Genomic DNA, 17,646 nt, shown 5'->3' with positions numbered 1-17,646 from the left:
CTTTGACCATGTTTAAAAACATCTTTCACTCCTGCAACATGCTTATCTACCTTTGGAAATGTATTTGCCACTAGAAAGTGCTAGTATATGAATATTATATGTCAGATCTACTGAAATTGTCAGTAAGTCAGTAAGGGTGAATGTCTCTAGTTAGTATTATCTAAATTCAATGCAGAACTTTTTCTTACATTAGTGCCAGTCAGCAATCTACAACAAGTGCTCCCATCATCTAAAAAATTGTTATCATTTAAATGTGGTGCAGTGATAAAAATCCGTTAAGTTACCCCCGTCAGTGTACATTGCACAGAGTGGGTGTTGATGCACTGATTCAACCTATTAAATTCTTTTAGATGTAGTTCATAGCCCATTTTTAAAATTTTCTTTAAACTTTCTATAATTGCATCAACTTAATAATTATCATAAAAACTTAGAGATTCTAGTTGTAAAATTTATCACAGCTTCTATGCTGTTTACAAAGTTAGGGGTGAGATTCAAGAAGAACTCCAGACCATATTTGTAGATAACGCACACCTTACCACGACAAAATAATAACATAATAGACGTATCAGCTTAATAAAATATTGTTACTGTTTTTACCCAAAATCCTAAAGGATGATATTTGTGAAGACTTCCTAAATGAAGATATTTGTTGTTGGGAAGAGTGGCCGATCGCACCTTCTTACTCCATCTGCTTTGATTCATCAGTCTCAGACGAGGGCAGTCATGAAGATGATGATAGTCTGGTTTGAGTGATGTCAGCTGTTGTCGAAGGTTAAAGGACTTAGATGAGGTAGGTCTGATGAGGCAGAGTGACCTCTTGGGTTTTAGGTGTGCAATTATCAGTGTTTCTCAAGAATGTACAATATTGAGTTTGGCAGACGTTATTCATTAACCTTAACCTCTTAACCTTCATTGCCCCTAAGGGAATCTGTCCTGCACATCAAGAGCTTATAAACATATAACATGTACGACAATAATACAGTAGGATAACAGTACAATACCAAAATACATAAACAACATTTTAACAACATCACTCTATCAGTACTCTTCCAGTACCATACGATTAAAAAAGATAGACAGTTAACTTATGAAGACTCTTAACAACAACGACGACGACAACAACAACGAGCTTAAAGACGTTACTCTTCTTGCACTTTTTTCAACCATAGAGTGGATGTTACACTGACCTTTGTTCATGGACAAAATGATTGTTTTAAAAAGGTAAACATGGAATTCTCAAACAGTGTCCTCTCTGTATCGCAGTTACTGCACAAGGGAGCACATGTTGGGCAGATCAGTGATGAAGAGTGTAGTGGGTAGAATTTGCGGAGGCAATATGGATGAGGGAAGTTTGAAATTACACTTGCACTTAAAACTGAGAACAGGAGGCACTGCTTACTCAGGGTTAAGTAGGAGGCATGTTGTGGAACACATTACCTAATCACATTGCCAAATCCGATGCCATTGCTTCTGTAAGAAATGATAGGAAGGAAGAGGTCCATAGATCAGTTAGACGAAGCGAGCTAGATGGGTGGAAGGGCCTCCTGTTGTTAGTAAACTGCACTTATAAACATTCTTATCTTCTTAGATTTCTTTTTTTCTGGACTAGCTGTGCTTTAAAGCTGGTGTGGTTTAACACCTTATGTGAGTGTACATTTAAAATTGTGGAGAAACCGGGGCATGTGATGTCCTTGTCTTCAGTTCATCTCTAGTTTCTTTCAATAATTCTGTAACTACAATAGTGGAATAAACTGGCATGAACCAGGATTGCGTGAATAGCTCGCTTTGTGGCGACAAGGACGTGGGTGCTCGGTTACGTCCTGGAACTGTATGCGATGCCACGGGTTGTCAAGAATTCCTGACGGGCTACACATGTGGCTATAACAGTCCTAGCACTCTTAAACTGTGACACTCTTATTGGCAGAGCCTGGCTTGCGGAAGGGCTTTATAACTACATGAATATGCTTTGTGAATGAGCTTTCAAATAACCATTCAGGGCCAGCATATCTGTGTGCGATGGGCTTCACAGCCTTGAAATAATCATTCTGATTTGTCATATCTGTCGTGCCCAAGGTGAGCAGTTCTGCACACTTGCAGTTCAGCGCGCCTGAAGACTAGGAGCCAGGTTGACATTGCGGTGCCCTGATTCCAGTGTCATATGATGTGGACATTGCAGTCAAGCAAAAAGCTTCGTATTGAAAAGATCACATGCAAGTATAACACTGACACTGGCGTTAAGAGCATGTGAGCGCCAGGGCTGCCATGAACTATTTCAGGATGTTTCTCACGGCTCCACATTCTGGGAAAAAATAGCTGTTGTCATTCCCAAGTGCACTGAACACGAGGGGATAGCTTGTCCGTTTTGAGCACGACGCATCTGTGAACTGGTCTGACAGTCGAGGACATGATCAGAAATAAACAAAGAATTTGCTTTATACACCAAAAGAGCCTATTCTAGTTTTAATATTCTAAAAATATTCTGGTATCATGTGCAGAGTCTCAAAGTGCCTAAAAAGCTGGCGTGAGCTATTCCAGTCAATTATTAGTTGGAGCTAAAAACAGCTGTGACATATTGCAGTTCTTTGGTCCGTTTATAACAAAATGGAAAGACTAGATGTGCAATAGTTTGATTTGTGTTGGTTTTTGTATACATTTTTCATATTGTATCCTTCTAGATACAATACTACACTGAGTCAAACGGGGGGGGCGTAGTTTTGATGAGTTAAAAGCAGAAGGGGATATTTGTCTTAAAACAGTGGTGACATTCTATACACTATAGTATCTTCACTGGCATCTAAGTTGATGAAGTGTGCTTAAAATGTAAAGGAAGTAGTCCACTATCACCCAGTTTCCTACAATATCCTTGAGCGCCTCATGCTCCAATACATAACACCAGTTGTAGAAGAAGACCTCAGTGTGGACCAGGCTGCTTTCTGTAAGGATTGCTGCCCTCAACACCTTAATGAAAATGGCTTTCAGAAAAACCTAAAGACAGGCGCTGTGTTCCTTGACCTCACGGCTGCCCATGGCACAGCCTGTTACTTCTACTGAAGCGATCTGTGGCCCTCTATACTGGGCAACCAAAATAATCTAAACCCTGCTGAGCATGAGACAATTCAGAGTTCATCTCGGCAGCAAGTACATGGACATGGCCGACAAAATGGGCTCCCTCAGGAATCAGTAATGGGTCCCACACTGTTTCATCTGTGCATAAATGACCTGCCAAAAACCACATCCCAAAAGTTTATATATAGCGATGACATTTGTCTGGCAACAGAAGCCCACAATTTTGATATCTTGGACCAGGTCCTAAATAAGGACATATCAAAACTTGAACAGTGCTGCAACACATGGTGACTCAAACCCAGGCCCCTCAAAAACAGTATCTTGTCTAGTTTGCCTCCACAATGCAAAAGCTACAAAATAGCTCAACATTCAGATGAACAATCGGACATTGCAGCACCATTGTACTCCAGCATACCTTGGAGTGACCCTAGACAGGATGCTTACCTTCTAGGAGTACTGAAAGACAACATTAGCCAAAGTCAAAACAAGGAACAATCTGGTCCTCAAACTTGCTCTTACAACATGGGGCACTGCCACTACTGTCCCCAGACCTCAGCCCTTGCACTGCCTTTCTCAGCAGTAGAATACTGTGCCCCTGCCTGGACAGGATCACCACAGACTCACAGAGTAGACACCCAGCTGAATGCCAACATACACATCATCACTGGAACCCTGAGCAGCACCTCACTTCCATGGCTCCTTATCCTGGGAAACATCATTCCACACATCCAACAACTCGGGATCACCCACAAAATGTGCCAAAAACATCCAAAATGTCCCCCCACCTATCACTACACAAGGACATATTTAATCCACCAAAGACATGTCTGCCTTCAAAAAAGCCAATCTGGAAAACCCCTTCCCAACAGGACTTCAGTGCAGATGCTGCCTGGGCTCAAGAATGGGAATAACTGTATTTAACAAACCAAGCATCTTGCTCTACCCACCCACCTTTCGGCTTTCAGGTTCCAAGAAAAGAGTAGTCCACTCTAAACTGCTTTAGGATTAGTCATGGTCCATGTCTTGGCGACCTCTGTATTATGGGAGATCAGTGCAGTCTCATTTTCTTCCTGTGGGATGGAGCAAACCATGGAGCACATCCTATAGAACTGCGCAAGCCACAGACTCGGTGGAGGACTGCACACCCTAAACACAACCAGCCCAGAAGCTGTTGTTTGGCATGGGGACTTTGCATTTACTAAATAAAACTACAACACCAAGGAATAAAGGTGTGATTAGGATAATTTAATGAGAAATAACAACACACGGAGAGATTGCCCTGTATTAATAATGTTAAATAGATGAGTGTGTAGAAATAAGGAAATTAGAACTGCAGTGTACAGTGTGACTACATTACATTTAGTAGTTACACACCTGAAGAAGGCTCTACAGCCGAAACATTGTGTTTCCTTTCTTCTCGTTTCAGCATGGAATAAACCTTTACTTGTTCCTTTACACCTTGTAATAAATTCTAGTCATAAAATATATTCAGAATATACACAAAAACATTTTGGCAAGAAACCACTGAACACTGAAAATTCTACAATTTTAATTTAAGTGTGAAGTTATTGTTTGAATTATATAGGCTATTGTCTTTCACCAAAGGATTTTATTCCTTTCCTGAATCTAAGAAACTTTATATTGAAACAACACACACAAGCAAGGAAAATAACACTGGTCTTTCTACACTCTCTTGCCCGTTCAAGTAACTATCATTCTGTCACTTGCAAATAGCTTGGTCTCAGTTCAAATTTAAGAGGACTGTACTCTCCACATTTGGAATGAGGGGAAACAAACCATACATCTCTCTATTACTTGATATCAGTTTATTTAACAATATTTTAATTAGGGATGAATCTGGCTATCCTTCAGTATAGAGAAGAACAGATTGTATTACATTCTTTACTGTCATATTTGGATAATGAAAAATTACTTTGGTTTGTACCATAATGCATTTGTTATGAACAAATAATTTTATTTTTTGCATAAAAAGCTTAAACCACATCATGGAAGCCACATCTTTTTCTTTATTTCTTTCACGCAACCCACAAGTTTAATTAGATGGAGTATCCTGCACAAGAGGAATGAGGAATTTCTTTTTCATTATTGGTGATGTGTGTTTTAGGAACAAAGCAGAAATGGCTACTAGAAATGTGTATATTGCTGGCGAGGTGCATGTGGAATAGAAACAGTACTGTATCTACAGCACCTAACAATGGCTTGTAGTAGAAATTAGCATTGGACTGTTTTACCTTCGTGAGTGCAGACAGCCTAAGAAAAAATATCGCTGAAACAAGTTCTACAGAATGTGTCGCGCGGCTGCCTGTGTCACAGGGGGAAAGGGCACAAGAACTGGTGTGAAGTTGTGCCTGGAACCAGATGGTGTCTTGGAGATTCATGAACCCTGTGATATCGGCCCTGTATTTCCACTGTGTGCACGTGAGCCGGTGTAACTTAAATGTTTTGGTGGTAAACATTCTTCAAGAAGGAAGCTGCCCACGGTCATTTACTGAAGCTCTTGAGCAGGCCATCATCTTTGTTTAATGAAGTGCATAGGTCAGTAGGTTATAACACGATGAACTGAGTGGTGATTTCCAGTCTGTGTCAGGAATTCCTTGTTTTTAATTTGTTACTCAAATAGTAAGTTCAAACTTATGCAGAGTAATTATATACTGTACTTAGAGTGCTCACAGTGTTGAATTTAGAAGACTGCTTTGTGAAAGCGTTGATGTGTAATTCATTTACTGACCCTCGGATTAAATCAAGCTTTTTAGTGGTATCCACTTCTGTGAATTAAATAGCTTTAAAGAATGATGTCATTTATATACATTTAGTCTGTGCTTATCTTGGATCTTACTAAAGCCAACTAAAGGCTGAAACTGACACAGTTATGTAAAGGAATAGTAAACTCTTATTTATTATAATGTATTTGCCCTCCAATAGAGCAAATATGTTCACACCATATCTAAATTCAAGGAAAGCACCTTACTCTGTGTTAGCCAAACAGCCATTTCTGTGTGTTTACTATTCCACACCTTTCATATATCCAATCCAGTTCAAACAGTAGTTGTCATATCAGCCTGATTCTTGGTCTTGGGTTGTGTTTACCGAAGGCAGAAGGAAATCTGCTTATACCACAGCTACAGTTGTACTGGCAATGACTTGTCTGAATCGGTTTTGTGGGATTTTATGGTTTGTGGTGTTTTGTGTGCCCTGTTAGAAATTGTGCAGTGAGCCACGATGTTGATTTCACTCTTCATGGAAGAGTGTGTGCCTCACGAGATGCAGTGCTCGGCTCGTTGCATCATGACACACATGATGGCATGTGGCACTTCTGAAACCAGGCTGCCATTATTGCACGATATGAAGTACTTATTGATTAAATTAATAATCTTTTACATGTTCTACCTTAGGGTGGCATGGTGGCACAGTGATTAGCATTGCTGCCTCGCAGCGAGTTGGTAGGTTCTCCCCGTGTTTACTTGGGTTTCCTCCGGGTGCTCCGGTTTCCTACCACAGTCCAAAGACATGCTGGTAGGTTAATTGGCTTCTGGGAAAATTGGCCCTGGTGCGAGTGTGTGCGTTTTTGTGTTCCCATCTGTCTACCCTGTAACGGACTGGCTTCCCATCCAGGGTGTGTCCTGCCTTGTGCCTGTTGCGTGCCGAAATAGGCTTAGACTCCCCCGCCACCCTGAATTAGGAATTAGGTAGATTAATTGGCTTCTGTGCCCTGTGATGGACTGGCATCCTGTCCAGGGTGTATCCTGCCTTGCACCCGTTGCTTGCCGAGTCTGGCTCCCCCACGACCCAGAATTGGAAGAGGCAGTTAGAAAATGGATGAATGGTGATATAATACAATGATGTAAGACACAGAAACTTTATTTCTTGTTCAAGACTGATGGAAAGTTAGTGGAAATTATGACTATGACTGTATTGACTATGGCGATTATCCTGAGTTCAGTACTTTATTGCATCAACAATAAGTTGCAGGGAATTTGGATCCTTTCACAGGATTCAAATATTGTGCATACTGTGAAGTTTACAGTCCCTGATTCCTTTTCAAAGAGCAGGTTTGGTTTGCAGCAGTGAAGCAATTGGATAACTTGCACTAGTGATGTCCCACACTTATTGGGATAAGACTTATCAGCTGTTTCTGCCTGATTCTATTAATGCAACAGCTTGTCTATCATATATTTGACCTCACTTTTAAGATAATTCTGCATATACAGAAAATTGTGCTGAAAAGATTCATAATGATTATTAAAAATATTGCATTATTTTAATTTGTTTTAATTTACTTCCAGCTTACTACACTATACTGTAAAGGAGTTTATGCAGAATCAAAAGTAATGCTACCCAGGTAAATCCTGAGTTTTGAAGATTTTTTTCATGCAAATCTTTTGCATAGTGATATAGAAGAGTACCATTGTTTCTGAGATGAAGCTTTTGATCTTTTATTTTTGTTTTAATGTGTAGACTATACTCGTCCAGATTTGGTACCCCATCACTGTTGCCACCAACTCCAGGGAACAGAAGAAGATTTTGGCAAAGTACTTGATGGAAACTTCGGGGAACTTGGAGGGCTTGGAGTACAAGCTGCATGACTTCGGCTACAGGGGCGTCTCATCACAGGAGGTAAACTGCTATGGGTTATTGTTGCTGCTGTTCTCTTTGATCTCTGACCCTCAGCTTTAAAACCACGCTCTGACACATCACTTGAGAAACAGTTGCAGATTTCTCCAGATAGTAATTCCTCTGTGTGGAATGCAAATCACTTGTGCCCCTGAATTACTCTTTAAAAGTCAGCTTACTTGTGTGGTGGAATGCAGTTTGCTGTGAGAGCTCTCCAGTTATTTGCCCAATGAAACCAATTTTCCCAGTGTCAGTGTTAAATTGGGAAGGCAAGATATGCTACTCCATTTAAAGAAATGTAGAAAGGGTTTAGGAGGCAGTTTTGGTTTCTTGCTTCTTATTTTTGGAACAATTATCCAGAATAAGTTATGGAAATCTATTATATTATACAATATATAATATGAGCAAAAAAAAGTTTTATTTTATAAGGGGATATAACAATCGTAGAGTTTTGGAAAACTTTTTTTTACTCTACCTTATAGTTGACTCTATCACTAAATTGCTTTTCAGACGGCTGGAATTGGGGCATCCGCTCACTTGGTGAACTTCAAAGGAACAGACACGGTGGCTGGGATTGGCGTCATAAAGAAGTATTACGGGACGAAGGATCCAGTGCCGGGATTCTCAGTGCCCGCAGCAGAACACAGGTAATACTGTTTTTTTCCAGGCTTTTGCGCTGTTTTGGTTAAATGGAGCTCATCGGTACGAGCTCGTTATCGAAGGCGACATCACTGTCTTTGAAGCCATGTAGTGTTGAATACTTCTGTGGCAAGAGACCCTGTCATGCGATGTGTTGGGACTGTCTTCACTGTCTGGGGAGCAGCGCTACGTTGCTGTCAGGTTAGGGTTGCTTGTGAGCAGCCGGGATTGAATCCCAATGGGAGCAGATCTGCACCTGTTACATTGGTGCTGTGACTAGGGTTGAAGAGCCTGATGTGGTTTAGTCCCTTAGGTTGCTGCAGAGGAGAAGGAAGAATTTAGAGGGGGAAGGAGGAGAAAGTAACACAGCTCATTGGTACTGAGCCTGCTAAGGGAGGTGATATCATCCCTTGAAACGTGTTGAATTCTCCTGTGTCGGGACACTGGGTCTCTCGGTGTAGCACAATTTCTCTGCTGTCCCTAGAGACAGAGTGACACTCTTCACGCAAGTACACTCAAATTTGAATTTTTAATTGTGACTAGGAACGTTAAGCTGAAGGGGTTCTGTTTTTAGAGCATCCTTAACTATATCACAAATTGAGCTCACTGCGCAAATTGCCTCACCACGTTTAGCCGGGATGTGGAGGCAGTTAGGTATTTATTAAACTCTTAAGCGTTATTGCAGCTAATCTTTTGCATTTATTTCTGTTCTCATGCTGAAACAAAAGGAAGTGGTTGGTGGAGTCTGAATTCCTTTCAGTGTTCTGTGTACCAGCAAATCAAGTGAACATGTACAGTATGAACAGTCTGTAACAATTTCTAAGTGATGGTGCAAACGGTTATTGTGTGACTTAGTATTAACCATTGAAGTTCTAGTCCAGATTACTGGAATGTGATCTGTGTGGTGTTTTCATTTCACATTGTATGTTTAGTTCACTATTTTAAGGCGTAAGGTTCCATGAATATCAGCCATTGACCATTTTGCTCATAGGTAGCAAGGAGAAATTTCAAATGTTCAAATGTCTAAACCTGACTTTTTTTGTAGCACTATCACAGCCTGGGGGAAAGATCATGAGAAAGATGCATTTGAGCACATTGTGAAGCAGTTCCCTTCTGTGCCAGTATCGATTGTCAGTGACAGCTATGACATTTACAACGCCTGTGAGAAAATCTGGGGAGAAGATCTGCGGAGTTTAATTGAGTCTCGGAGTGCAGACGCTCCTCTTGTCGTCAGGCCGGATTCTGGAAACCCCCTGGACACTGTATTAAAGGTGAACCACATCCTGCCTTGCATTGCATTTCACTGACACTTAAACACACACTGTATCTCCTGTAGTACATTAACACCCTAAATAATGTCCTTACATTCCTGAGATTAATACTGTATCACTGTGTTGTGAGTCTATACTAAATTTCTTTTCTGGATTCTTCAGTGTTTTTTAAATACTGTGCTTGCTATGGTCTTGCAGACGTCCCAGTAGTTTTGATTGCAGACACTAGTACTAGTTACAGTTTTCTGTATGTATTCCTGTATGTATCATATCCAGTCAAGATAATTGTTAAACAGGATTGTTTCTGCATTTTGATACACGCACCCTGGAGCACACTATGCTGGTCCACAGTTATGCAGAGGATTTGATGGACGTAGCATGGCAGTAAACCAGTTAATTATGACTCCTTTAAGCTCTGCAGACTTTCTTGGGCTTATTGTTGTGCTCTTTAAACCAGGTCCTGGAGATTCTGGGAAAGAAATTTCTGCCTGTGGAAAACAGCAAAGGTTTTAAGGTGCTGCCTCCCTATATCAGGGTTATCCAAGGAGACGGAGTGGACATTAATACTTTACAGGAGGTGTGTGGGCTGTTTTGTTTATTTATTGCTTTGAGTTTGTTAGCATTTTCTGATTTGCTGTTGTGGGATGTTCTCTTGCTCTTTTTCAGACATGATTAAAGGCCTTTACATACATGCTCATCTTTTTGTATCTATTCCAGGTGATTTTACAGTTTAGTTTATTTTGTTTTTAGATATGTCACACATTACCCTATGACACAGTGTACATGGTACCTTTCAAAACTGGTATGCACGTAGCCTTGCAAAAGTATTCAGACCTTTCCTCTGGTGTCCCACTGTTCTAAAATGCCAAAATAATGCGCACATATTTTTAAACATAACATTTTATTCAATCTGGAAAGCTCAGACTGAAGATTTCTAAAGGGAAGATAAGTTACAGTTGATAAAAGCAAAAACTAAAGAGAAAAAATGGAAGTGTATTGATTGCACAAGTATTCAGATCCCAAATATTAATATTTGATGAAAGCAACATTGGTGGCAATTACAGTTGTAAGTCTTCTTGAGAAAGTAACACATTTTCACACCGGTTGAGTATGATTTTTGCCCATTCTTTATGGCACATTTGCTCAGGCTCTCGCATGTTACTTGGGAATTACTTATGAACAGCAGCTTTTAAGTATTTTCACAGCTTTTCAATAGGAGTCAAGTCCAATTATTTTGCTTTATCTATGTTCCAATCAAAATCTTCCCAGTCCCTGCTGATGAGAAGCAGAGCTGTAACATAGCGCTGCCTCAGCCTTGTTTGACAGTAGGGATGGGTTTCCGTGAGATGTAACTCTTTAATTTTGACCAAAAAGTGTCAGTTGTGTCTTTCTTGTCTGACCACATGGCCTTTGCCTCGTGTTTGCAGTATCACTTTAATGCTTTGTTAAATAGCATTTCTTTCTTTGTGACATTATTTGCTTTTTCCTTATAGTGGTGTTCATCTGTTGGTTGTTCTTTTTGCTTTTATTTTTTGTTTTACTTCTAATTTTATAGGTTTTCCAGAATGATCACCTCTCATGATGTTGGTTAGGGTGCTTTGAGGACCTGTAAAGTGACTGACGTGTGTCTCAAAGATTATTTATTTCTTTCTTCTCAGATTGTGGAAGGAATGAAACAACACAGGTGGAGTATTGAAAACATCTCTTTTGGATCTGGAGGAGCGTTGCTGCAGAAGTTAACCAGAGACCTTCTGAACTGTTCTTTTAAGTGCAGTTATGTGGTCACTAATGGTTTAGGTGTAAGTAAAATCTGTTTGTTCTCTTAAGTTATTGTTCTTATCGTACATACTTGTGATTATATGTGTTTTGCTGGGTGACTTCCTGTATCTATTTGTTTCATTCCTTTTATCATTGAAAGGAGGCACACACCTGAAAGGTCTTTTTTTAAATTTGAAAAACAAATACAAAAATGTAAGGATCTTCTTGCATGTAATGACCTTTTTAAGGGTTGGCACAGCATATATTTTTATTTTATTGGATGAGTGCAGTGCATACCTAACAAATGGTTTTAATGGAATGTGATGAGTTTGGCCTTTTCACATCAGCTCATGAGAGTTCTGTTCATGGCCTTCTATATTCTATATGGTCCTATATTCTTAACTACCTTCAAGAGCTTCTGGCTGTTAGGTTGTGCAGGGAGGTTTTGTGACCCACTTATTTAATCACACCCATGAACTATTTCTAAGCATTTCACAGTAAGCAATGTGTTAAGCAGAACTGTGTTGTCCTACACACAGTGCTGTAGTATATGGACAAAAACACCATTATGCTGTAATAAGACATTGTGTTTGTTTGCAGGTAAATGTGTTCAAGGATCCCGTGGCAGATCCTAACAAAAGGTCGAAGAAAGGTCGTCTGTCCCTTCACAAAAAGCCGAATGGAGAATTTGTTACCTTAGAGGAAGGCAAGGGGGATCTGGAAGAATATGGAGCGGTATGTTCATGATATTATTGTGTTTTTCCACTTGTATATCTGGTTCTCTTGAAAGGAAATGGGAATAATCACTGGGTAGATGTTCAGATTATAATTTTATCTAATTACTGTATTCCTGCCTCATGTTATATTTATAGTTTGTCAAATTTGTTTTAATAAATAACTATAGAAGTCAGCCCTCTCAGTTGTTCACAGAATCTGAGGCCTGTTATTTCTGCTCTGTTGTAATGGCTGCTGCTGTATTTGCTCTGCTGTCGCTGTAGATTTCTTGAATTGTTGGTATGCACTCTAAATGGGCTTTGATTAATTCATTTCTTCTTTCTCATTAGTTCTGTGGGAACTAACAAGAAAATGCTTGATGTACAGTAAAATGTAGGGCTCGTGTAAAATTTAATTTGTTTTCTAATTGTTCATTTCTTGCCTTTTTTAAAGAAATGGACTGTCTGGTGGCATGCATTCTAGATTTTAAGTGATTTTAACTGTGATTTGCAGCTTAGCCTGTGCAAGTCCATTTAAACTAATGTAGAAAGTCCTAATTCAGTAAGTTCAGTACCCAATTTTAGTTTATTGCATTGTATTTTGCTTCTGAAATTAGGCTTAAAGTTTAGTTGAGGCTGTGTGAAAAGATGTGAAAATGGAAAGACGTAAAAATCTATCTCATAGAGAGAGCACCAGGAATCTTAAAAACCCTTGAAACAAAACAGTTCAGTTTTGACAAAGAACGTAAAACGGCAGTGAAATGAGACATCTGGAATCCAAACAGAATCCAGGCTAAAGATGTTAGCAATGTACATTGTTACGCATCTGGGGCTGACAGTCAGTTCGCTTGCTGAGGTCCTCCTGGTTAGCGTTCAGCTGAGCTAAAGTCTAAGGTTTGTACACGAAGTGGACTCTGGTCCCAGTGAGTCACTGGTGAGGAGAAGCCCATTTTGCTCCCAACATAGCGGCTACTTTTTAATATTGATATTCAGCTGTGTCAACGAAAGTGCAGCCATATTGACTCCAGTGATCAAGGGGACTTATGGCTGGCTAGTCAGTCACAGGGTCTTGCTACAGGCAGGTCCTGGAGAAGAGTACGGGCTCTCAGTTCAGGTCTCAGACAACGGTGGTGGCAGTCACATGGTTGTCAACTGGCCAGGGTTTGATTGAGTGGCGAGAAGCCAAGAGGGCAGTAGGGTAGTGTCTTTTAACCTGAAAAATTACAGTTGTTGATTGGTTGTGGTGGGGTGGGTTTCCACACCCTTCAGATATCTGATTGGTTGGTCCTCTGTTGGATGTTTTGACCGTGAACGGAATCAGTTTGGAATCAGTGTCCAGATGGGCTTGTCTCTGTTTGTTGACAATTGAAGTGCCCATTGGTGGATGTCCATCATGGGGAGAACTGGTCCTGATTCTTGTCACTGTCCTAGGATGTCTTGCTTATCGAGAAGGCTCATCTTAGCACACTAGAATCCAATAAGACTGTTCTGTAGCCAAGGCCACAGAGCGAGGCCTCATTAAAATTTTTACGGCAATACTCCATTCTCTGTTATCTAAAAGCATTGCTGCTACACATCATGTAAACACCATGTTTCTGTAGGTAGATTTTGAACTCTCCCTCTCTTTTTTTCCATAGGATCTGCTTCATACGGTTTTCAAAAATGGCAAGATACTCAAGACGTACACGTTTGATGAAGTGAGGGAAAATGCCAAGTTGAAGGATTCCGAGCTAGAGGAGCTTCTTCACTGAATATCATTCCGCACCCATCCCAGGGCAGTGGGCTGAGAAAATGGCTTCCGTCACGCTCTCCCTCATACGAGCTCGGTCGCCTGTATCCAAGTGAAGGAGATTGTAACGCGAAAGAACCCTGGGTGGTGTAAGAGAGCTTTTTTTTTTTTTAAAGCGTGGAGTGTAACTGGGATTTGTGTACAAATCTGGATTGTCTTGTAAAGTTCAGAATCCACGTTTTGTTGTACTGTTACTAATGGGGATACAAACGTTAACACAATATGACCACAAATAAATCGCATTTATACTGTATATACACTCAAACCTTTCAACTATACTCCTTTGAAAGAAAACGGAAAACAAATGGCAAATGTACATTTATGCAAGTTTCTAAAAAAGCTGTAGAACCTAAAGATATCTGTTAAATGTTGCTGAGTGTGAAGGTAGTGTATGCTGACAGTTTAGTACTTGTCACTGACGTGTTTTAACAATAGTTTATACAAATGACCTATTTGATTGGGGAATAAAGCACTTTTTATTTTTGTTACCTTTTATTTTTCCAGACGGTTTGCCTTTTAACTTTACAAAATGGAGCTGTTTTGTGTTGCAGATGCCAAATAATGGCCTTGATATGGCCTATTACGTAGAAGCCCAACAGTTCACGTGTTGGTGACGTCAGGATCTTTTCCAAAAGACGTAGCGCATAAGAAGGAAATAAATGTAACCGGTCTTTAAAACTATTTCATTTTGTGTAGTACAGATATATTCAGTAATACATTTTAACTTTTATTTTATTAGAAAAACGATTATATGCCACAGTTTTACTAAATCATGGAAAATAAACTGGAATAATTTTACAAGAACGTAATTTTATAATTTTGATACAATAGCATTGGATGAAATTTTAGAGAAATGATTTTTTTATGAAACAAAGGGTAAATAGTTTGAAAATTGCGGCAGTGAATGTGTGTGTAAAGAATGAGGCAGTAGGCCAGTATCACAGTATTCATGATGCATTCAATGCTGCAACCGTGAATATACACAAACCTCGATTTGGTCCGTATCGCGATGTTAGTGGAAGGCTCATCTCTGTTCAGTAAACTTGCAAATAGCATTTCCAGATCCTCACAGAAGTGGTTCAAAATCATGTAGTTATTCAGGAATCGCCACTAAACAATACACCACTGGTTTGAGCTCAAGGGCAAAGCAGTGTGTATTTCAGGTGATGTTTCTGAAATATGTCAACCAATTTTGTGAACCACCTTTTCCTGAGAAAATCTAGCTCAGTTCTTTATGATTAAACAGCAGAGGGTCATTTTAGCTACTGCATGATTTCTCTCCGATCCTCATGGTGGCACCAAAAGAACTCAGCGGACTTCCGTAATTCAGTTGCATCTTTTCTTGTTTTTTTTTTAATCACCACAGGCTAATTAAATTATATAACCAATTTAGTCACTGAGCTGGGGAAGGTTGATATGTAATTTAAAATTATTTAGATCCTGTAAAGTATGTTAGATAAAGGTTTTCTGATTAGTCGGATTATATATTTTCGTAGATAACATTTTATCTTAGCATCATTTACAGTCACAATGTAAATAATTATGAGAGTCATAATGTTCAAGATAGTTGATTTAGTGAAGTAGATCTGCTGGTTTTGTTTCGACTGTAACGTGTATGTTTAATAGGAATCATAGAGAAATAGGAATCAAAACTGAAGGTCTGCATTTTTTTAAATAACCACAGTCATGGCGATGGACTATAATTTTCCGCATCTGCAATTTTATTTAAAATCAGTACAATCATGAAAAACTGGAGTATAATGTATCGCGATACACCGACGTCTATGAAAAGTGTATCATAAACAATCTCGCAAAAGCTTTGAGAACATGGATTCTCTCACTTCTTGCAAGGTGGTGTGGCCAAACTGCCCTTTCACTTACAACCAACAGTTTTTCCTCTTCGAGAAGAAATCTGTTGTACGGGATTCAAGAAAGATGTAATGATTGTGTAAAATCTGTTTAAATCGGAATAACCCCATTTTATACCAAGGGGTAATCTGTCGATTTTCCCCTTGCCTGTTTTTCTGTTTGGTCTGCTATTGAGCTTTGAGTGAGTGTACACTACTGTATGAATGCTGGAGGAATATTTTGGTTTTCAATGCTTGTAAAGAGTTTTGTTTTATGTACCTGTGTGTTGTTTCCAAGTTTTTCCCCCTTACAATTTTGTATAACATGCTGTGGCTATATTGTTAAGATATTATGTGACCACCGTATCTATTTGCTGAAATGTTTTTGTTTTTAATTGTAAAATTGATTGCATTCTCTTTCCCAACTGCCATCAGAGGTTGGTATTTTTTGGAAAGAAAACGTATCCTAGATGTGGATGGGATTTCAGGAAACTGAAATGGGAAACAAAATTAGTTTAATTATACCATTTCCCAATTTTCTGTCCGAGGATGTCTTTTGGAAAAGGGAATGAATTAATTTTTAAGGAATCAATATTTTTTTGCAGAAATTGAAACTTAAAGGTTTTTCTTTTTGAAATGTAGAAAACAAATTTCCCAAATGTCTCTTGGATGCAAATATACAATATTCTGCTGAAATTAAAATGTGGGGTGATTCATTTTATTAATAATGTATTTGTTGGGTAAATATGTCATGGATAAAATTTAGTATATTGTTTCCACCCACTTGCTGTGAGAGAGTTCTAATAATAGCAAGTGTGAACTTCCTACAAACTACTCTAGACTTGGTCCTGATTTCAAGGTTAATTTTTTCAACCTTTTAACCTGCATTTGAATCCATTCCACATTGGTGTATTTGGATTAAAGTCAGGGCTCAACAGAAGAAGGGTGAGATACTGTATAATCCTAAAGGCATTCCTCTATATTTACATTTGTAGTATTATAAATTATTGTTCTTAATAGGACATTTTGAAAAATGTGTTGAGATGCAACTGAAATGTAAAATTCCTATCTTGCATTTCTATGCAGACAGTAATATCTTGAATGAAAAGCCATGACCACTCTAATCTCTCCGTCTGTGTTCTCAAAGACGGTTTTCCGAACTCATACATCAGAAAGACTACCGAAACCAAAATTATTCTGCAGCTAGGATCACACATTCTCCCTTCTCTTAATGACAGACTACTGTTCTTTTACATTTTCTCCATTCATTGGAAGTTTCATTTCACACCTCTCTACACCTCTTCTGACTTCACACCTCTTGATTGGCCTCTCTTTCTGTCCCCTGCTCCCGCCTCTCACTCCTCCTCCCTCCCAGCCTTTGTTCTCCCGCTACTTTACCTTTGCCTACTGCCTTGTCTCTCTCACACCTGAAGAAGGCTCCACAGCCGAAACGTGTTCTCTTTCTTCTTTTTTTCAGCATGGAATAAACCTATTACTTGTTCCTTTGTGAGTACTAGGTTTATTCCATACTGAAAAGAGAAGAAAGAAAACACAACGTTTCTTTGTATTCAGGTGTCAGACACTTGAAGAAGGCTCCACGGCCAAAACGTTGTGTGTTCTTCTCTTTTCAGCATGGAATAAACCTATTGTTCCTTTGCAGCCTATGCATGCTGATGCAGCTACCCACCTTATCTTATCTTATGAATAGCATTGTGACTGCGTCTACCCTTTCCACAAAAATACTTTACTACAGTAATTTTATTACAGACCAACTGATTTAAACGTATCTACTACTGAGTATCTGGATAGATAATGAAATACTAGCCTATATACGTACCATGCTAATTATATAACCTTGGTGTGAGCTTTTACACCTTATCTGTACACACAGAATCCACTCGCATCTTTTCCTGAATGCCTCCTGTTTGCAT

The 17,646-nt window shown here is 39.3% G+C and overlaps 1 protein-coding gene across 1 annotated transcript in view; it reads left to right on the top strand.

Moving 5' to 3' along the window:
- Window positions 1–16,411, top strand: part of nampt1 (nicotinamide phosphoribosyltransferase 1) — a 32,127-nt gene extending 15,716 nt beyond the window's left edge. Inside the window, exons 5-11 of the mRNA XM_088923392.1 lie at window positions 7,543–7,701; window positions 8,209–8,345; window positions 9,383–9,608; window positions 10,066–10,185; window positions 11,267–11,407; window positions 11,967–12,101; window positions 13,717–16,411. Of these exons, the coding sequence (XP_088779518.1) occupies window positions 7,543–7,701; window positions 8,209–8,345; window positions 9,383–9,608; window positions 10,066–10,185; window positions 11,267–11,407; window positions 11,967–12,101; window positions 13,717–13,830 (1,032 nt within the window). The 3' untranslated portion in view covers window positions 13,831–16,411. The remainder of the gene's footprint in view (window positions 1–7,542; window positions 7,702–8,208; window positions 8,346–9,382; window positions 9,609–10,065; window positions 10,186–11,266; window positions 11,408–11,966; window positions 12,102–13,716) is intronic.
- The last annotated feature ends 1,235 nt before the right edge of the window (window positions 16,412–17,646 follow it).

This window comes from Atractosteus spatula, chromosome 8 (assembly GCF_055471065.1).
Source record: "Atractosteus spatula isolate fAtrSpa1 chromosome 8, fAtrSpa1.hap1, whole genome shotgun sequence".
Classification (NCBI taxonomy): domain Eukaryota; kingdom Metazoa; phylum Chordata; class Actinopteri; order Semionotiformes; family Lepisosteidae; genus Atractosteus; species Atractosteus spatula.
Note: the sequence above shows the minus strand (reverse complement) of the source record. Positions and strands in the feature narration are given on the sequence as shown.